Source organism: Pygoscelis adeliae, unplaced genomic scaffold (genome assembly GCF_000699105.1).
Source record: "Pygoscelis adeliae isolate BGI_AS28 unplaced genomic scaffold, ASM69910v1 Scaffold71, whole genome shotgun sequence".
NCBI lineage: Eukaryota > Metazoa > Chordata > Aves > Sphenisciformes > Spheniscidae > Pygoscelis > Pygoscelis adeliae.
This window is the reverse complement of record NW_008824356.1, coordinates 5,639,334-5,661,290: the sequence shown is the minus strand read 5'-3', so window position 1 is coordinate 5,661,290 and position 21,957 is coordinate 5,639,334. Positions and strand designations below refer to the sequence as shown.

Sequence of the window (21,957 nt, the reverse complement as noted above, 5' to 3'; positions counted from 1 at the left end):
AGGAAGCCTGGACAAGGCTGGGCAGCTGGGAATTCCACCCTACTGTAGCAAATGGCTGGGAGTCTGACATAGGCCATGCACAGTGGCAACAGTACATATCCCATCCCCACCCTTTACGCTTCAAGAGAGTTGAGAGACACTGGCTGATAAAAGAATCTCCAAATCCCAGGCGTTTTCTTTGTTTAGATCTGGCAAACGATACAAAGTGATTGTATGCATCTTGTTTAAATGCCTGTTGTGTTTACTTGCCTTTTTTTTTTTTTTTCTTTCCTTTTGCTGGTGCAGGACAATTTTGAAGCTTGTACTTTTGCACACCTGCTGAGAGAATCTCTTCTTTTTTTTCCTTAAGCTTATATAAAAGAGGCTGCATTTCAGGAATAATGTTAATTCAAGCAGTGGGTAGACAACAGCCAGTCACAGCTTAGCACCTCCAACATTAACTCTAATTTCAGGTCTCCAATAACAAGACATACATGACGTTCTTATGAAGGACCATACAATAATCTTGGATATAAAAAACTCCAGAAATACACAGTCTACCTGTAGATTTCCTGTAAAACTAAAAAAATCTGGAGCGTGCTAGATGTAGAGAAGAGTAAGTGCAAAAGTGCTCCTTAATATCACTAATTTGCAAGCAGGCTCCATTCATTGTTCTATATCGGGCCACACTGCTTGCACGTTCATCTTATTTGGATGGCGTTCAGACACTGCTCTCCACCTTAGCCTAAAGAAGGAAATCACTAGAAAACTAAGAACAGCAGCCTGCCTTCTACATGGATTAGATCCAAACAAGCTTATTAATCCCCATATTCTTCAACTAGTCTCTTGGAAGTTCAGGATCCAGTTTTAAGCCCTTACAGATGATCATACACCTTATTTCAAAGAGTTGCATACCTTCAGGACTTGACATTCATGCAGATATGGGGGCCAGGTCAATGTCCAAAGTAAACAGACATCTGTGCATCATCCTGCAACTAAGCTCAGATACAGACCTGGGAATCACAGGGAATAAAATCAAGTCTATACCACCTAGCTCAAGAAGTTTCCTCCCTAGCTTCAGATTGAGTTTTGACATTCACCTTCTGTATGAAGTATTCTCAGGAGAACTAGAATACAAATAAATTAGTTTTGGACTTATACTTTAAACCAGACTAGGTAGAGGTCTGAGACTTTGCATGAATTAGTGGTCTTCACTGCTGTCAAACTCAGATAGCTTATTACTAAATTTACCTTCCCTAATCAATAACTCTAATGCTTTTTTCTTCTCCCAGCACACTTAGTGGAAAAGCCATGTGGACACTAGTAATATAAACATTAGCACAATATAACTGCATCACTATTAATCAGTCTGAGTATGAAAAGGTGAAAGTCCTGTCAAGCCTAGAGCTAGGCATCAGTCTTGCGCAGTTTAAATCATTATTCATATTTGTTTGTAATTATATAGGTTATTAGCACATCATACTTTTGCCATAGTAAAACAAAACCCCAGAGGCATTATGTCTTCTGAAGCTCTTAAAATAAAAATTTCACAAACTCTGAAGCAGTTGGCAGCAAACGAAAGAGAGAAGCACAAAGACAGAAGACAGATTTCACTCATAGTTGCTGTTACCTTTACAAATCAAACCAAACCAAATAAAATCAGCTGGGGTCATCACCCTGTGCATCCAGTCCACAACTGCACTGAGGGGTTAACTATACTTTCAGATTGTTCCTGTCTCCAGGGTCTTGCAGACAAGAGTCCAGCTCAGGAACAGAGAAGCTGCCTGGGACTATGCTGTTTATTTTCATAAAGTGCCCTTCATCCTCTATTCTCCCTAAAACCTGCTTTGCGCTAGTGTTTTCAGAAGGAAGAATAATAAATATAATGCATTTCTAACTATGAGGTCTTCCATATAGATACAGAACTTCCTTTATATTTCTTGCCAGTTGTTCAAAAGCTAAATTCTGGTGGAAAAATGACACCTTTTTTACCTAGAACTTCACTTTCTTGAGAAAAAGAATTCACGTGCTATTCACCTAATGCCACTAAAGAGGAACAGAAAATAAACCAGCAAAATATAGCAAAATGTCTCCATACACCTTACCTTGTAAATATATACAGTAAAAAAAATGACCAGCCTGTAGGTTCCTTCCTTCATCATCTGAACTCGCCATATCAAACACAGCCTCATAAAGACAACCTGGAACTGAACAACCCACCATACTACTTAGTTTAGCTGTTACTCAGCAAGCTATATTCTGAAGACAACTTGGAAAAGAGAATTGATGTCTTAGTTCACAGTCACCCTATTTCACTAATACTAATTGAATTGCTAAATTCCATGAAGCAGGAAACAATCAGTGTAATGCTGAGGGACCCTCAAAGTAACACAGAATAAAAAAAGCAATGTGATAATGGCTGTATTTTCAGAATGACTGACAACCCACTAGCGGCTGGGTGTTCAATTTCAGTGAAAAGTCAGGTCAGAAGCATTTTGAATGTTCCCTAGAGGTAGTAATTCTTAGTATTTCTTTAATAGAATAAATCCTGTTAAACTTTCAGGAACTTTGATAGGAAACTGTGTGTTCAGACAATACAAATAACCCCCAACTGACAGCTTGTAAATTTAGCTTCCTGTCTGTAGATACTCATGAGAATCTCTGCCTTCTCTCTCATTATGCCAGTAGCACACAGCTCACACACAACTTCTGCCTCTCCATGAAATGAGGATGAGGCCATAGGGATGAGAGGCTGCCACACTTTCATTGTAGTGGTGGCTTGTTTCAGAATCCTGAGCTGCTTTGCAGAAATGCTGACTTTTCTCCCTTTTATTTAATCTCAAGGGATCTGTCCTCAAGAGCTTGAGCCCACTGCGTAACAGTATCTACAACTGGTATTCTTTTACAGTTGCAGTACTAACCACCAGTGAACTGTTTTCTGGACAATCTGGTTAAAAGTTTCCATACTGCCTGACTCTCTTCCTTTGAGCATCATCCTTACTTTTGGTTAGATCATTTGTGACACCTTTATCCTTCTTCTCTGCAGAGCCCCATAGCTATCTCCTCAGATAGGCTGTTAGAGGAGAAGGCCTATTCAAGCTTCTTGAACATTTTTTAATATTTGCATGTGTGTTTCTACAGAGGTTCAGCCTGGTTACTCTTTTATCTCTGCAACTTCTCACAGCCTTCTATCTTTAAATGCTTGCAGTTTATTCTGTAATCTGCTTCTGACTTGTATCTCCAACCCCTCTAGTTGGTATCTAGGATACTAAATACATGTGAAACAGTAACCCCAAATAAGCTGCTGATGAGGGAAATCAGGGCCCTAGTGTAAGCAATCAATGAGAGTGAAGAAGAAAAGCAGCTGTTCCTGCAGGAAAGACCAGAGCAGTTTCTGAGACACAGACTGGGCACAGCAGCCTCTGACGCATACCAGTGGCTTGGTGCAAAGCTGAAGAAATTATCATTCCCCAGTTCCCAAGAACAAACATTTTGCTCTAGTTAGTTCAATCACCACAATATTTAGCACTGTTTTTGGAGCTATATACCTCTTCTAGCGACAAGGAAGCTTTGAGTGACCCACTCACCATGGTTCTGCTATCCTACCCCTAGCCAAACTAGGGTTCTATCTAAGCCCTCACACTCTTAGCTAAATGGCAGGCTAAACCCTTTGTTTCAGCTTCAGAGAGGATAAGTTTAGTACAGTGCAGCTAGCCTAGTCCTACAGAAGAAAACAAGAGCTGAAGTTCTCAGTTCTCACTGGATTTTAAGTATTCCTGGAGAGGATGACTATCCTGAACTTTGTAGTTGTTATCTAGCCTATATTCTTCTTGCAGCTCTGGTTGTTGCCTTCCATCATTAAAGTTACCAACAATCCTTACACGTGCTCTGCATAAATATTCACAGAAACAGGGAAGGATAGAAAAACGCTACCTACAGTTATCACAGACACATGTAACAACAACAGTACCCAGAGGAGATGAAGAGAATCTCTTGCAGAGGTTTAAATTACAGGGTGGCAACTTAAGAGAGAGTGCTTTTAAAACTGTGAAAAAGAAGGCAGAATTCAGCACACAAACACCTTCATGTAAGTCCACGCAGCAAACCAGTTTGGTCAATATATTGAGAACGCTACTTTTACATTTACTTGTGAATCTATGTGTAACCTTGCTTTATATACTGTACTAAAAATTCAACTTGAACTATACAGTAGACCAGAACTTGTGCCTCAACTATACATATACTACAGTGTTGACATAATTTTTTTTATTTTGATAATCCCATTATATTCCATTCCTACACTGTCACGTTCCAATGTGCTGTAGGGTCTTTTTTTATTGACTATGGCTATTCACCCTATAAAATTTCTGGTAGGATAACTGGAGTTTTTGGCAGGTGGTAAAGCGTGAGAGGCAGTTTGGAACTGTACAATAAATGCATTAGCTGAATGTTTGTGCTAGAGGATCAGCAATAAAATCACTGACATAAATAATGAAAATGTCATCTTTAAATTTCAAAGCTAAATATCCAAGAGATGAATTGGGTAGTTCACCCCCATGCAAACTTTTTTTTCAGCCTGTGAAAACACAGAGATCACTGCATTAGTGATACTCAAGTCATGTTTTCAGGGTTTTCACAGCAAATCAAAAGGTCAGAAACATAATTTTTTAACGCATTCTAGACCATAATTTGCCCATATATTCCATTACAGCACCGTCACAAATTACTGCAGGCCATAAGTAATATGGGTTCATCAAGACCACACACTACCTGCTAATAGGTCTGCATCAATGAAAAATGGATTGGGTCCTCATTTACTGAGACTTTAACAGCAGATAAACCTGTTTGAATTAATTAGCCACTAGGGACTGATGAAGATTTGATTCTATAAATCTCAGTGATTTTCCTTTGGGAACTTTTACCTCTACTGACTGACTTCACTATGCAGCTGATTGACAAGTCTCAACTATGTCTTTCTGAACTAAGGGGCTTTTCTGCAAGACTGAAGAAAAATGTAAAGAATGTCCCAGCCCTTTATTACAGGCCAAGCTTAAACAACAGAGCATCTTTGAGCCAAAGCCTAAAGCAAAGAGGAGCCATTTTAGCCAAGGTTTTTTTCCCAGCCACATTTTTAGGGATCTTCCTCTTCCAACTCTATGAAACTCAGCCTTTGCTCCCTTCTGTTTAGTCTTTTTAATCCCAGGAGGAAATTCCCTGCACAGCTGAACCCAGACTGTTACCTAGGAACCACTACATGCAGGGTAGGCAGCTGTGTTTCTTCTTCTTCTTCCTGAGAAAGTTTTTTCCCTGCCAATTCTTGAGAAAGATTAAAGCATCCCAGCATGCCCATCCCCACTTTCCTGGTCTTCGGCACTGGCACTCACCTGTGGAATTTGTCCCTGGCTCACAGGATGCAGCACTGTGAAGGGTGTTCTGGAATCCGTTCAGTTGTCTTTCAGTGGAGGTCACCCTAACAGGTAAAAGCATCAGATCAGACAGAGATAAGAAGGGATATACCAAGGAAGAATAAAAGTCTCAAACAAAAATTTGAGAATTCTTCTAGTTTACATAATCTCACTGGGATTGTAGCTATGAAGCTGTGCCTGAACACGGTATGAAAAAGGCAGTGACAGCAACCGACCCCAAAAAAGCAGAGCAAGACACATGAACACTCAAGCCACCAGCAAGACTTTGATGTGCCTAAAACACTTAATTGTCCCCCCGGCCTTAGAAGCTGATTCTGGAGGATAAAGGAGATAGTAAATGGTATTGGACCACCAAAGCACAACTCAACTAGTAATGCTGTGGTCACCTTATTCCGGTGATTTGAAGTAAAACGATTAAGCGATCTTGGAACAGAAATGCACACGCTGGCAAAAACATGCTACATTCAAAAGTTAAGTCCTTGCATCTTGTCTCAGCAGAGACAGCTCATTTAGGCAAGATTTCCCACTTGTCTTGGAAACTGAGACCCATAGGTTGCATTTAATCTCCAGTAATCCAGTGCCAGTCCTTAAGCAGATACTTTATGCAAATCCTCCTGCATTTATCTCAGCATTTGAGTTACAGCAAAACTATATTCTGTGAAGTACAACTGCACGTCCTTTAACTGTTATAAAGATCCATTACCAAACTGAGACCATGCCCTCCTACATAAAAAATGGGTCTTACTCACAAGGCGAGATCAAGCTATACAGCTGCAATAATCTATTCTGTCCTTAAAATCTATACAATTGATCCATCTATTCCTGGTTTGTCCTCTCCTCCCTTATCCCTCCTTGCTTTTCTTCCTTCCTGCCCAACTCTATTCTGATCACTCCAGACTTCTGTGTGTACACTCCTGTCTCTCTGCCAGAGTCCTTTTCCTTCACTCATTCAGCTCTGCAGTGTTACACAGTTACTGTGAGCTCTTCCCCACCAGAGCACTGTAACCTCCAATCCCCATGTGATGCCCTGATGACTAACAGACCCAGGCACACATGTGAAGTTTCTATATTTTTGTCTGAAACCTTTTGCTTTCAGATTTCAAAGTCAGCAAGTTGCCAGCAATCCAGGTGCTCCTGGCAGCTAAAAGGCCAGGGAGGGACTCCTGACACTAAAATCTCAGTTGGATTTTAGTGAAATAAATTGGAATCCATACAGGAAGGGAGAGGGATGCAGATATGACACTTGCAAAACACGACCCCTTACTTCAGTCAGCCGTAATTTGAAATGCTATTGTCAAATGAGGTGCCTGTTTCTATGTTTATTGTCTCTTGGAGAGAATTTTGGATCTGTACTTATCATTTCTTTTGCTGCTGATACTGCATGGTCCTTCTGGGAGCTGAGAATCCACATGGATCTTTATGCTTCTTACATAGCAATTCCATGCTCATAATTAGCTTTTCCACTTTGTTAATGCAACACAACTGACAGCCAAATTCAGCTCACCCTTCTATAGGTAAAACGCAAGTGGTTGAAAATGTCATCAAGAATACCAGCAATTACAACAACAACAAAAAAAAACAAAACAGGAAACAGTCACACTTCTACCTTAAAGCGTGGTTTGTTTAGAGAATCTCTTTCTCTCTACAGACTAGCCCTTCTTCTTTTCTGCCTACCCACGGCATACCTTGATTCTTGCAGTTCCAAGTGTCACCTCCACACAGCTCATTCTCAGATCTGCTTCTGGGTCATTGATCTCTCACCGAGCTAAGCTCACCCCTCAAGTTCTCTCTGCTGTCCTGATGGTAGCTTCAGTGCCAGAACATATTCACTGCTTAAACTGAGTAAATCCCTTGCCACTTTCTTCCTCCTTGGGTTGGCTGAAACCCTACTGCCTTTCTCAGTTTCCTGCTTTTAATAGCTGTGTTGTTTTTGCTTTCACTTCTCCAATGCAATCCATTGTTATGTTCTCCATTTCTTCTTCTTCAACACTAACAAAAACACTGTCCCAACTGTCCCCTCCACTTAAATATTTGTCCTTGCCCTTTTCTATCTCTTATACAGTTAACCCCTCCTTGAAACTGATACTGACTTCCTTCATTTAGGCACTAAACCAGCCCTAAGCTGCCCAGCCTTGGACTGCAAATTTGGAGGATGCTCTTGTTCCACAGGTGACAAAGAAATACTTTCTTGACTAAATTTTGAATACCTTTGTTTTAACAACCTATTCCTGGGACACTATGAACGCATCTAATGGTCTAGGGGGGACAGAACTGACACTAACAAATTCACATCACAAAAAGCCCAGGTTTGACAAGAGGACAGCAACATACGTGAAGACCCAGAGCCAGTGAGGCTTGTTCCTCTTTGTTGCTCTTGGACGGGGTATGTCTGCATATGTATCTGTGTGTATGATTTGAGGCTAGCCAAGGGCTAAGAGCTACAGGCCTAGGGAGCCCAGCTGTGTCAGGGTGTTAAATCAAGGCATGTCTCTCAGATGCACTGCTTTTGCTGCCAAAAATGTCTAAGGGTCAGGCAGCCTGATTAACCCAGATGCTCAGGAGCTAAAAAAACAAGCGTGCCGCAGTACAGCAGTAGCAAAAAAGTGAAATGGGTTCCAGTAACAGTTACATGCTTGCTCTCCTGCTGCCGGTCCTCTTTTCAGTGGGCACTCAGTTTGTATGTGTGATGTACCCGGCTTACTTAAGACACTTCACACATGCCTATGAATAAGCAACACGTGGGCAAGACAGGATACAAACCAGAAACAAGTGTTTTACAGGGCTTGCTCTGTGGCCATCATTCTACTTTTGGCACATTTGCCAGGCTTGGCCAGCCTGTCCTAGAACAGCTGGCTACTGCCGTATCCAATTGCAGTCAGGAGTCCACCCCACCGTGGGATGGATTTCCTGAACCCTGGAGAAATGCATCACCTCTACCCTATTTCTGTGCTAGTTACAATAGAGCAGAACTTTGGCTTTTCTGCTGCTGGAACCATGCAAAGCAAATACACAAAAGAAGAACAAGGTAGAAAGATTTTGTGCTGTGGCATTGGGACTTGAAGGGAATATTTGTTTCGAAAGGCTTCCTGAATAAAGTTGTTGGGAATGACATTTACAGAGAGGTTCAGTACAAGAAATTATGCTATGTTGACCCCAATAGTTTGTGATATTCCAATCTGTTGCTGGTAAACTTCTTGGGCTCTCTCTCTCTCTGATAACATCTTGAACTATATGCTCCTTTTCTCTACCTGGCATTTCCTCTCTTTATATACAGTGGTCTAACATTGACAGCTGAATTTTTCTGAGAACTTTTCTTTGACTGATAGTTCTGTTCACAGGCTGTTCAAGGCCTTGCTCTACTTGATGCTGTCATAGTTAGAGAGCAGGTTTCTGAAGTTACTATAGGAATGATAGCGCAGAAATTTGTATTTATTGTGACTTAGTCATTCCTAAAAGCAGAAAGATTTTTGCCTACCACCTGTACCAGTTCACTCTGGGTTCTGACAGTTGAGTTAATATATTTTTCTACTTTGTATGCTGTCATCTGTAATGTGAAGATTCGATACACCAAATGTTGCTTCCAGGGACATCTGCTTCATTCCATGGCTTACAAATACTGTATCTGTGATTCGCTGTCTCCAAATGTTGCTCTCAGCTATCAGCAGGTCTCTTCGTGGTTCACAGACCTGCTAATAGTAGTGGCAACATGAACAGTGGAAAGGACCCAGTCTGACTCTTGGAAAGAAAGAAGAGCTTGTTGTGTTAGTTCTTCAAAAACTATCTTTCTACTTGTGATATGAGCACATTTAATCAAAACTAAGGAGCCCCATGTGACCATTTTACGGGGCTACATTTCAACATAGAGCTACATATTAAACCATTTCTCCCAGTTAGTCTTTTTCTACACCTTAATATGGGCCCCAGTTTTCCACTCTGTTAGCTTAAGCAAGGAGTCTGCTTTGGACACAATCCATTATAAAGTCAACCTACCACCTTTTACAAGTTGAGAGACTGAGAAAACAAGAGAGGCCAGGAACTGAAGAGACAAAACTGAATTGTCTGGCTGTTCCATTACTTTTTTCCTTTATGTTTTAACCAGGGAAGTGTCCAAGTTACTAGACAGTTTTTGAATCAGTCAGTAATGCTCATCTTTAGCATCACATTCTGTAGTTGAGTTTTCTACTTATTCTTTTCTTCCTCTTCTGGAAGCCACATGTGCTGGCTGGGAAAGAATTGATAACGCATGCAAGGAAGAGATAGGTCAAAGAGACAAAGTTGATTTTAGTTTGTCTTCACAGTCCAGTCTCTGGAGAAACTCTACAAACAACTTTAAAAAGATGATCTTTATTAAGATGTTAAACAAAAGCCAGGCGGTGCAAGGGCAGGCAGAGAAATAAGGTCTGGCTTACTGAAATATATGAAAAAGAGAGAGACACGAGAGCTTTAACAACAGAATGGGATTAGTTTCAGTGAGTCTTGTGGAAATAATATACAGCACTGAGATCTTCTTTGAGGAAAGAGATCAGGAAAACAGCCAACAAGTATTAGGGGGTGAGAGTGGGCAGCAAATCACAAATGACCTGACAGAGAAATGAAGCAGCCAAAAAGCCAGAATTAGATTAGATGTTATGGAGAGGGATATTTACCATCATAACCTAAGGATATGGTAGTCCCACACTGGAAAGTACAATTCTGGGTGCCACAATGCAAGCACTCCGACAAACTGAAGAAAATACAGCAAATTCAAGACAATTAAGGACTTGGCAGGTGGAACTACTATCTGAGGTTAACAAAACCTCAACAAGTCTAAGCAACATTAGGAAACTCCAAGAAGTAGAAGGACATTCAAAAGATAGAAAGTATTTGCAAGGGAAAGTGTTTAGGGTGGTTCAGGAAGGAGGAACAAGGTACAACAGGATGAAACAAAGGGAAAATTCAGATTGCACATCAGGAGAAACTTTCTGATAATAAGGTTGTCTAGATTCTTAAACAGTCTTCTATAGCACATGAGGGGTTTCTGCCACTGGAGTTTTTTGAAAGCAGACTACACACAGTGTCTGAGAATACTTTGTACAGAATAACCAGGGACTGTAAAGAACAGGCTGGAGCATGCAAGACATCTTTTTCTTCTCTAATCTATATTCCTTTGACACAGAGGCTTCTCTCCATTCACTCTCCTCTGTTGATGCTTCTCTGGTCTTTTCCTGACAACAATGAATGGATTAAATTAGACTGAGACATAGCAGTTTTTAAACGATCAGCTCTCAGTGTGCTGGAAATATAGCTGGGCACTGCTGTTTTCCATGTAAGTGAAAAAATGTTACTGCAAGATCCCATGAATGGCAAGAATGGGTTTGGAGCCTCGTGCTGGAGACTGAAAGGCAACTTGGAAAGTATTTCCGGAGTGGCTCCTTGCAGCCTTCAATACTTGGATTAGTTTTCTGAAATTCTGAAGGAATCTTTTGCTTTTTTTCCCCCTTCTGTGCATTTTTGGTGCTGAACTTTTTCCGGTTTTCCCACACTCCTGCCTGTCACAAAGCAGAAACCACAAAAATGCAGCAAAGTAAAGTCTGTCCAAGGAGCTGCAATTCCATCTCACAAGGATAAACATTTCCCCTGCCAAGAAGTGAGCACAGCACACCGGCATCTTCAAATACACATCCCTGCTGCCCAGCAGAGAAACCCACTGACATAGCCTGTCACCTGTGCTAACATAAGCTACTCAACATAAAAGAAATCAGACAGCAAACCTAGCAGCATATACCTGCTAGACCTGATGCTCACATTTGCATTTGCTGAGTTGACAAAGTTTTCTTTTAAAATAGTTTTTGGGGATTAATTCAGTGTGCTATCTCTTAAGATAGCAAGAGTACAGGCAGGAAATACACAAGCTTCCCCACAGCAGTTCTGTCCAAGCTCCTTAAATACGCCTTGCAGTTCCAGATTTGATCCACACACTGACAGTGCCCTAGTATCTTCATAAGGTGTCTTTCATCAATAATCTTTTACTAAAACTTCTCTCTTTAAACAGGAAGGCAACACAGAATCAGGAAATCTCACAGGAACCTCCTCTGAAAGCTTAACAGCTCTTCTGGCTGTAAAGTATAAGGGAGGAACTTACGAATGCAATTTTTGCCCTTCAGTAGGCAGGGATGAAGTCTGAGGATATATGAGGAAAAACCTGATGAAGGATTTAGCCTAAAACAGTTCTGTCATTTAGAGGAGATAAACAGAGAGCTGAGGAAGCTACCAAGAAAGGTAAAGGATAAGAAGAAAACCCATAAGTCTTGTTCACGTTCTGTCATAATGCACAAAAGAGAAGACACACCAAGAAATGGAAAGGGAGGAAACTTACAATCAGTAAGCAACATTTCATGGTGATTTTTTTTTTGTTTTTAAAGATAACACACACCGAATCCATCTACCTTAGAATGGCAAGCACTATATAACTAAAAGCTTAGTAAAAGTTAAAAGAAGGATTTCTACAGATGAGGAAAGCTATCATTACATTAGGCATAATATAAACAGTTTAAATGAAATAAACACTTGTGCTTGAAGACATAAGTCAATAATTGTGTGTTAAATTTATGGGGAAACTTGGCTCAAGGGAAGATTAGCTTGTTAAGGATATTGGGTTGGTTTTTTTTTTGGCAGCCTCTTCTGACCCACCAGATTCTAGTCCCCATCAAAGATTAAACATGGAGGGAGTGGCTCAAGTGCCTAAACATAGATGTCTAGTACCATACTTGTTACTCTCAAGTTATTTGAGACATCTGCATGGGACTGGCAGATACAACACAAGATTTACAGAAGACTTGTGCTCATCTGGAGCAGCAGCTGGAGGTCAGGTGGAATAGCCCTGGGCATCTAAAATGTCACTAGCTACCTGTATTTAGGTAACTGAATCCCACCCTGGATCAGATATTTCTCTGATTCAATCTGGCAGTTCCTATGTCCTTATGTTTGTATGATGTTACAGTCTTACCTATCTTATCATTGTGAAACATGAAACTGCAACACAGTGCACACCAATTTCAGTACACACAGCTCAGGTTATTCTGAGATTTATCTTGGACAGCATAGCCAAAAAGATCTATGTCAGTCACATGTAGACAGGTTCTTCTCCGATACTCCTCAGGGGAACCAGTGCCAACTCCCTGTTGTGGATGGGAAGAGATATAACTTACTTGGAAATCCTCTGGGCTGCAGCCTTTCTGACCGCTGCCTGCCTGTGGTTTGCTGGAGGCTTTGGAACCAGCTGAGAAGGCATACTCTGGGATGGCATCACTTTGTGCAAATTGGCTGCCTTCTGGATACTAGAAGTGGCACTTGATGTCTTGTGGGCATCAGAGCCAGCTGGCATAGATATATGGCTGGTGCTGGGTTGTGAGTAGTTGGCAAAGAGAGCCTGGTTAAAAAAAAAAAAAAAAAAAGAAAAGAAAACAAAAATACCGTAGTAATTGGTGATTACGTCTCTGAATATTGCTGAGAGAGCTGATGGAGGTGGGTGACATTTTTGTGAGGGACAATATTTGCCCGGTGAAGGCAACCCCAGGGCTTTAGGGACAGTCACATGCATAAAAAGAAGAGTTAAGTGGTCAAGTCAGTGAAGTAATTTTCAGAGCTGAATTTTATACCCGTGGAAGCTGGGACTAGCTCCTAGGAAGGCAGACAAGCTCATTACTGCCACAGAATGATACTATTTGGGATTAAAAAACAAGAGGTCCTATCCTCAATCTAATCTTGCAGTGGGCTCTCATCCACAAAGAAGTAAAGCTTTTATTGCTTTGACTGACTTTCTGCATTTATCTTGCTAAATTGTTCTTTGTGTAGGAGGTGGGATTGAGACACAGTTCTAGGAAAGAAAAAAGGTTATGGGGAAGATGTTACAATGCCAGTTCTTCAGTCTAACCCTTTAGGTGCTTGGAATAACAGAAAGGCTCTAGGGTACCTTCTCTGAAAAAGGGACTTCAGGTCAGCAGCTGACAAAAAGGAAATCCCCAGTAATACCAGGGAACAGAAAATATTTCTATTCCTATAGCAGGTGGGAGAATAAGTATGTCGGAGATTTGTCACAGGGAACAAAAGAATCTGCACGTTATGAGACACTGGAGAACTGAGCAGTGGACAAGGCAAAGCAGGGAATGGTTTGCTACGGGAGCTCTGCAAACGGCTCAACTCTTTTCAGAAAGGAGCAACCTGCTGGGAGCTCTGCCCTGTCTTTCCTCGAAGTCAGTCAGATTCCCAGGGCAAAGAGGCAATACCATAACCATGTACTTTGGCAGCTAGAGGTCAGTGATAGGAGATGAGGAGAATAGCTGAGCACTCGCCAGTCACCTCAGCGTGACCCTGGGAGCAGTGCCCTTCACTGCATTTGTCCTCAGTTTCTTCTCTGGTAAAAAACACACAAAGCCACAGCGAGTGGGCTCCAGGCTCCAGAGAAAACCGCAGTCTGAGGCCTGGCTGAGTCTCAGCACACAGACAGGAAAAGCCCCTCTCCCCCGCAATTCTCTGGCAAATGGCAGGGCAGTGGTGTGTGGGAAGACGTTTCTGACAGGCAGAGCTCTAGGGAGAAAAGGAAGTGCAGGAGCCAAAACAGGCCTGTTTCCTAACTAGAGCTCACTGACAAGATGCCCTTGAGCTCCCAATCCTTCTTAACCTCTCCCTTCCCTGAAGCTCTACCTTGATCGCAGCTTTCAGATTTTGAATAAGTAGCTGGTACAAGTGCAGAAGTCTGGAAAATAGCAGTCACACCCCACCTCCCCCCAGCAAAACAAACTAAAATGAAACTCGGTTTAGTCTCTTGCATCTTAGAGTCTGACACATCATGGGGTTGGGATGGAGACCCTCAAGTCACTGCACCCCCTTCTTATTCAGGGGTGACATTTCATTGTGCTCTGTTTGATATGATGCCTATTTCCTGGAAGTTGTTCTTCTTGTTACTAAAATCACTAAGATCCTGGAGTCCACAAAGCATACAGTCTTAACCCCCCTTCCCTGTGTTAACATGCGTTAGCAAGGAGGTCCATGACTGAAGAAACAGCAAGCATGGATGCTCTAACAAATTCTGATCAGCAAAAGCTGGGCTAAGACCTCCCTAAAGAAAGGTCATGGATGTTTTTCTTGGGGGTAACGGACTTCCAAAAAGGCCTTTGTCTCCACGCTGTGCTGAGATTCTGGCTGCCTTCCAGGCAAGGATGGGGAGACTGGAAGCTGACACGGACCATGGCTTCTGGATTTAGCTACAAAGCATGCTGCCCTGCTGTGAACTCCATGGGGACAGGACAGGAAACCAGGAGAAGCTACTGTGCAAATAAAGAGGGCAGCTGGGGAGAGCAGAGCCTGACCACACAAAGGAAGGGTTGGGAAGAGATTTCAGCACATCCGAAAAGTAGGAGACAGACCTCATCACTCAGGATTCTGAAGGCTCAGGGTTTAGGGAAAGCAGAAGCCTAGACAAACCCTGACAGAGGCAGTCCTGAAGCAGATAGCACCCTACAACTATTGCTGCTGCAAGTAAAAAACTTTGAACCACACTTTCCAGGCCGGCAGATTTAACTTGATGTTGAGGAGACATTTGCTTCCCTGACAAGTTCTTAGGGCTACAATTCGGAAAAATACTTAGAACACTATGAGACTTTTGAGCTAAAAATCATGTAGAGCATTAGTGAGTTAATTCTCTTGCATAATTCTCTGGGGAGGTAGGACAGCATTAACCCTGTCGTGCACATGAAGAATGTTAGCACTGACAGAGAAAATTATTTTCCCTAAGCCACAGACTGAAGCAATATGAAAAGCTAGGTTGAGAGCTCAGAGAAGATCCTGACTCCCAATCCCATATTTGCCTCATTAGATCACACCTCTCCTTGCTTCCATATCTACATATGAACACCATACACAAAGTGTTATCTGTACAAAAATAGTAGTTTTTAATTAGAAAATCTCAACATGTACAGCTTGTCAGTAAGGACAATGCACATCTAAGAGTATTAGCCAGTAGCAGCTAAGCTCGGGTTGCTCATGATTAAAAGCAGGGAGGTACTGTAGTACTTTGAAGAAAAGCAGATATATTAATGATTTTCAAAAACAGAAAGAATGTTCCTGGCACTTACCATCCCTGTATCTAACACCCATCCCTAGCACAGTAACGGAACAAATGTTGCAAGAAAAAACATGTTCATTCTGTGACCCGAAGAGGTAATGAAGCTCATTTCCTGCGAATCTGTCTTGGGGCTGAATCTTACAGTATCTAATATAAAGCATGCCCCAAATTATGCCTCCCTTCATGGATTTGGGGCATTCTTGTGTTGATTTTCTGTTGTCTAATTAGCAGTGGCCTCATGCTGCAACCTTTACCTTAATGGGAACAGTAGTTGAATCCCCTTTCCAGATATACAGCTCTTTATTTTCATGAAATTTAGATGAAACACAGCTTTGAGATTTCTATCCCATACTCATTCAGTTTAAATTGGATCAGCAAGTCTGAAAACGATGAGAGACTCAGCAGTGTATGAGAACTGACAGAGAGATGCACACAAACATGTATTGCATAAAGATCTGTGCAGCTAGTTCCAAATCACTAGCACTGGAAACTGAGATGTTTATAAGCAAAAAAAAATGACGAAGATTTAAGTTGAAAAAAGAAAAAAAAAGTACACCCAACAAAATAAAACCCACCACTTTTAGAAAAGCAACTGCATTTCAGATGACATTGCAAAAATACAGAGAATTAAAAGGCCTGGAAGACTTTTGGAGTCATATAAATTGTTTAGTGGAGATTCTTTTGAACACATATTAATGCATTCAGTTAAATCAGTTTGGATGCAACAATCAGTTGAGTTGAGAATTCACAAAGTGGCGATAAGGAACAGGCTCAAAATGTACTATTAACTGCCATAGTGTTAAACTGCAGTAAGAGGAGCATCTTGTGGTCATCAAGAAATTTAAAGAAGAGCAGCAAATTCATGGTATGCACAGACTGTCCTGAAACATGTCTTCCTTGGTAAATTCTTCAGAATGAGACTAAAATATACTAAAATAAGTTTACTTGGTGCCTTCTCCTTTGTCTGTCTTTTGGTACTGGGAGCTCTCTTGGGCAAGGATTGGGCCATATCATTGTATTGGAAAGATACTTAATACATCTGGGTGTTACCATAATTCTAATAATAGTGACAGGATCAGAAACATGGGGACAAAATTTCAGCTGGTATAAATCAGCACAGACTACTGGTCTCAGAACAGTTGTTCTGCTTTACTTAGACTGAGACTGACTCATCAGTATCACAAGACTCAAATAGGAAAAATGGCAGTTAGCACATTTAGTGGGAAAACAATCTGAAGGAGAAAGCTGCAAAACAGGAATGAACAAGAGACTGAAGGGGAAGAGAGACTGCAAATCTGACAGCAGTCCAATATATAATAGTTTAGAAAACAGTTTAATGATGTTTAAGGCTGCATTCAAAGAAGCCCTGTGTCCTCAGGCAGGAATAATGTAGTTCTAGGAATACTAGGAATATTATTCTGAATACTCAACGTTCCCAGTCAGATCTAAATAAACTGTAGGGAATTCAGAAGAGAGTCACATACACTAAAAGAAAAAAATTTTGCTGAACTTCATAAAATGAGGAATATTTCAGAGAACATACCATTTTTAAATGATTGAGAATTATTTAAGATTAACATAGCCCGATGTTTTATAGCATAAAATCTACTTAAACTTCTGATTGAAAACGTGATCATAACTAACCACACAACTCATTAACATGATTTATGTCTTATTTAACACTCACTTTTTGGATATAAGCAGGACTGATGGGGATCATTCCACTGTACAACTGTACTTTTCTTGTTTTAATTTAGCTTTTTTCCCATGTGAAATGTTTGGCATAAAATTCTAAACCCAGTAGATGCTAGGCTAAGCAGACAGAACATAGCCACACAGAGAAGAAGGAACCTCCCTAACAGCTAATGGCATCTTTCCAGTACAGGAAACAATTAGAGAATAAACAATGATGGTATATTAACTGCCTTGCCAACTGCAGCAGTGATACTAACATCTAGGTCATAACGTGTCACATGAAGTCTCCTTTAAACATTAAAAATACTGCTATAAGCCTGTTTTTCTTGTCTTTTGGTTTGATTTTGTAATTCTTGTTCCTTGATTTTGTTGATATCAGATTTAAGCTTCTTGTCTCCACTTTAAAACTCTGCCCCTTTCTATTTTTTTCCTCTTTTCTCGGGCTCTGTATTGTCTCTGTTCCTGGGCCCTATCACTGCATCCATTTGTTTGTTAGATTCTTATCCAGTCAATTTGGTGTTTTTCTTTTTGTCCAGAGAATGAAGTACCTATTCTGGCATCAAAGATCTATTTCCACCATACTGCACTGAGTGAACTAACTTCCACATACAATGAGTAAAAATTGTTGGTTATTATTCCTCTTCCTCCACCTACACAGTATTTGCTACTCTGCAAATTGTTAAATGCCTGGAGGAGAAATCATCATTCTTAAGTGTCTGGAAAGCGCTCAACCAGGAGTGGGTGCTGCCACAAAGAAGTACGCAATAAGCCTTCATGATAAGATACGTCCACTGCATGGCAGATGGGGGTATTCCTATTACACAAATACTTGACTAGGAACTTCCATGCTTCCCAATGCATCCATCTCATCTCCAACATATCGAACTGGTTCATGTACAGGCAGAAGCATTTGCCTGTGCTATTAATCATGGTGCTTCTGTTACTTGTTCACATGCTATCCATATACATATGACTACTCCATTTGTCACAGAGACAAGGAAAGACTGGTATCTAGTTATGTTGTATGGTCATGCCATACTCAGGGTGTTCCTTGAGATATATTAATAAATGCACTTCACCTACTGACAAATGGCTAGCCTGCCTTCCAACTGTAACAAGAACTTGAACAATCAGATGAAACAGGCTTGGAGATATCCTGCATGCATTCCCCAAAGTAGAGAGATCATGACACTCAAGTGGTGGGCCTTCCGTTTTTGAGGATATATTTCTTCTGTTGAGATGAGGCTGAGGTACTTGAATGTAGCAGGCAAGACAACAAAGGATGGAGTAGATCTCAATACATGGGAAGGAACAGAAGAGAAAGAGCAGGCAACGGGAGATAGGTGGCTTAGGTGATACTAACTAGGAAATGTGGTAATGCCATGCAGGCTAGGATAAGCTACATCAGCTGTGGGGAAAAAGAGAGGACAAATAATGGCCAGCGGGAAAAGGTGTGATGGAAGTCAAAGCAGTGTGAATGGGAAGCAGATGAAGGGCAGGGAGTGCGTAAGCAGCAGAAAAGAGAAGGCAGTTCTTGGAAAAGCCAAGTCAAAGGACTGAAGTCTGAGAAGCTAACTAGCAGAAGAAAGAGGTCAGTGACAGGAAACTAGGGAGGAAGCAGGGGATAGACAGATGAAGATGAGGGTAGTGCAGTGACTGGGAAGGGCATCAGAGGACTGGTGCAACTATGACTGGAAGGGGAGGTCTGGCTGGCTCCATACAATGTCTAGTGGGAGAGGAAGTGTCCAAGAGACAATTATTTTATTAAGATGTGGTTTTCACTACAGAAAGTCTGAAAGCCCCCATGTTCAGCAAATACCTTTCTTCATTAATGGGAACTTCAGTGCAGCCTGAGCCCTGGGGCATAGCAATGGCATCAATACTGCAACTCCAAACTGCTTGGCTCAGAAGGAGAAGGGAGGGAGAGAAAGGAAGGGGACGTTGTGAGGGTGAGAGGAGGTTTAACAAAGAATCACTTTAACAGAAACTCCTGAGTAATGGCTCTGCCCCAGGCCAAGAATAACATCAGCTCAGTGTCAGCAATTAGAAGAGGGCTCAGCCAGGCCCCATGGCCAGCTCCAGCCTCCTCACAGGCACAAGCCGGCTTACAGCCCTTTCATGAGCTCATAAGCAGCCACAGCTGCCCACCCAGAGCCCCCTGGATGGAGATGAAAGGAAGACCCCCTGCTCAGAAGGGGAGCAAGAAGACTGTAGATGAGGGAATTTGGGGATGGAAACTGCATGGCTAAGTGAGGGCCTCGAAAGAAGGAGTGCAAGGAGCAAAGGCAGAAGGTCCCCTCCTTCAAGATGCTCCCAGAAAAGGATGAGGGCAATTTGCCTATAACCTATTCTCAAGGAGCCTGACTAGTGACTCATCTGCTTCACAGGAGGGAGAGTGGGTGTTCAGACCTCTGCATGTCAGCTCTGTTCACAGTTTTGTTGGAGTCCAGCCCTGCCAGACTGCCCAGCAAATAGCTCCTTCCTAATGGAGACCAATCTCTATTGAGTGAAGGTTTGTTCACCCAGAGGCTTCCTTTCCTTTAGCAGGGAAGCCTTTTGGACGTCACTCAGAATAAAGAATACACCTTTCTCTCCATAATAACAAAGAAAGGTAACAAGTGCATCAATGAACTCATTGTAACCTTGGAAGATTCCCCAGGCAGGATGGAAATGCTATTCCAGACACAGTGGTCCACCCTTGGCATCTAGGTGTCATCCAGAACATCAGTAATACAAACCCTTTTTCATATTTCCTCTAGCTCCTGGACACTTAGCCCATCTTTCCTCCTTGCAATTGTAACTAAGGAGTCATGTTTCCATCAGACAGTTCCATGCAAAGCAGTGAAAGGAGATCTTAAATACAGTAATAACAAAATGTGTAGGAGGCCTGGAGAAGATTTTCAGGGTTGCAGAGAAAACTTGCATCTAGCATTAGAGTCAGTGGCCATGCCTCCTGCACACTGAAGGCTCTTAAAAGAAATCAATACATTTCTTCAAAAGAATGAAGATTCTCCTAAATAATTTTTGAGTCCCCTTAACATACTGCTCTTTTGATAACTGCATCATATGAGAAGACATCCAGGAGGAGGAGAATTTAGTCAAGATGAAGCCTTGATTGGGTCTTTTTTCTACAGAGGACACAGTTGCCAACACAATTGCAAGACCCTATGTTTAGAAACACTGAAATACAACAGTGACCCAGCTTGAAGCACTACCCAAGAAGAACTCAAGTCTAAGCAGGAACATATCATCAGTGACGAGGTTAAGTGACAAAGAATTGTGGAGACTGTACACAGTTCTAAGGCTGTCTGAGGCACTATAAGGAGATGCCCTCAACTGGTGCAGAAAAGCAAACAGCAGCATGCCAGTAGCCAAATGGAGGAGGATGCCAATGCAGTGGAAGAAGCCATTGGGAACTACAGCATCAAGATGCTATCAAAATCACTGCAGGTAATATTAGTTTTGTTGCAACCCACTTGAAGAGCTACTTCCTTCACAAAAGCTGTGCCATATGTACTGGATCTGGGTTGGTTCTGCACATCTAAGACTCAGTCAGCACTGCTACATCCCAGGCAGGATTTTTTCTTAGCTACCTGGTGCCGGGCTTGGCTTTGCTCCAACAGCTGTCGTGACTGAAGTTTCTGCTGCTGAAGTTGCTGCACAGCAAAATGGAGCTGATAGTTGGGATGTGCCAGCGGACTCCGTGTCACCTTGTTGTAGATGCTGTTCTCTGTCTCTCCTTCCCAGGCAAAACGATGATTCTCTGGAGCCCTGAGAAAAGAAGAGCCATCACACTTTCACCGCTCTGCATATAAGGACTCCTGCTTACAAGGCACTGCTGCTTCCTAAAAATCCCTTAATACTTAGCCAGCTATGAACTGTATTAAGTGGCTCCAACAAGCACAACACCTGCTAAAGGTGCCATATGCCAACTGCCGTCTTGCTAAGGAGTTTCTTGAATTCCAGGCTGGGACTGTATTACTAGCTGTAACACCATGCTTGAGGAGAACAAAGGAAAAGAGAGGAAAAACTCTAAACTGGAGCATGTCTGTGGCTGATTAACATTGAAGAGAGGCAGAGTTGCAGCAGGAAGAGAGCTAAGGATTCCCATCACTAATGAGGTAATTATTTTTTGGGATTTGTAGAGATTTTGTTAATACACTAACACAAGGTTTACACCAAGCACACACATGCTGCAGTAAGAGTGGAATAGAAGACAGATACACAGTATAATATCCACAGAGAGGATAAAGGACTGGTAGGGTGAGGTTGCAACTAGGGTACTTATTGACTCCATACAGTTACATTCCAAAAGACCTGAGGGGACTGAAGATAAGCTCATTTCTTTCATCATCAGAGGAATGCAAGCCTTTCCCAGAGGAGAAAAGGCCTCCTGCAAAGAGTCAGGAGCTCTTACAACCCAGGCTTATACAGTGGGAGTTCAGCTGTGGCCTGCAACATGATAAGTACGAACAGGAGCTCACTGGCTTGCTTTGAAGTTTGTAAGCCTCAGCGAGAAGGCAGCACCAACACACTTCTACACAAGGCCGAGGGGCTTTGCAGAGAGCAGGTGGCAGACTGACAGGACCACAAGGTGTCCTGAAGAGGCTACAATGGCCCAGCAACTCACACATCCTGTGCTCACAAGACAGGATACCATATGACCCACTGAATCCTGACACTCTGGCTAATAAAACCTTCAAGCCTCAATGCCTGAGCTTCCCAAGTTTCTGCTGATCTCTGTCATGTTTTTCT

The 21,957-nt window shown here is 41.9% G+C and overlaps 1 protein-coding gene across 1 annotated transcript in view; it reads right to left on the bottom strand.

Moving 5' to 3' along the window:
* TTLL5 (tubulin tyrosine ligase-like family, member 5) overlaps positions 1-21,957 on the bottom strand; it is a 137,601-nt gene that overhangs the window by 4,970 nt on the left and 110,674 nt on the right. Inside the window, exons 30-32 of the mRNA XM_009319496.1 lie at positions 20,796-20,973; positions 12,593-12,813; positions 5,364-5,449 (exon numbers count right to left, since the gene is read on the bottom strand). Coding sequence (XP_009317771.1) covers positions 5,364-5,449; positions 12,593-12,813; positions 20,796-20,973 — 485 coding nt within the window. The remainder of the gene's footprint in view (positions 1-5,363; positions 5,450-12,592; positions 12,814-20,795; positions 20,974-21,957) is intronic.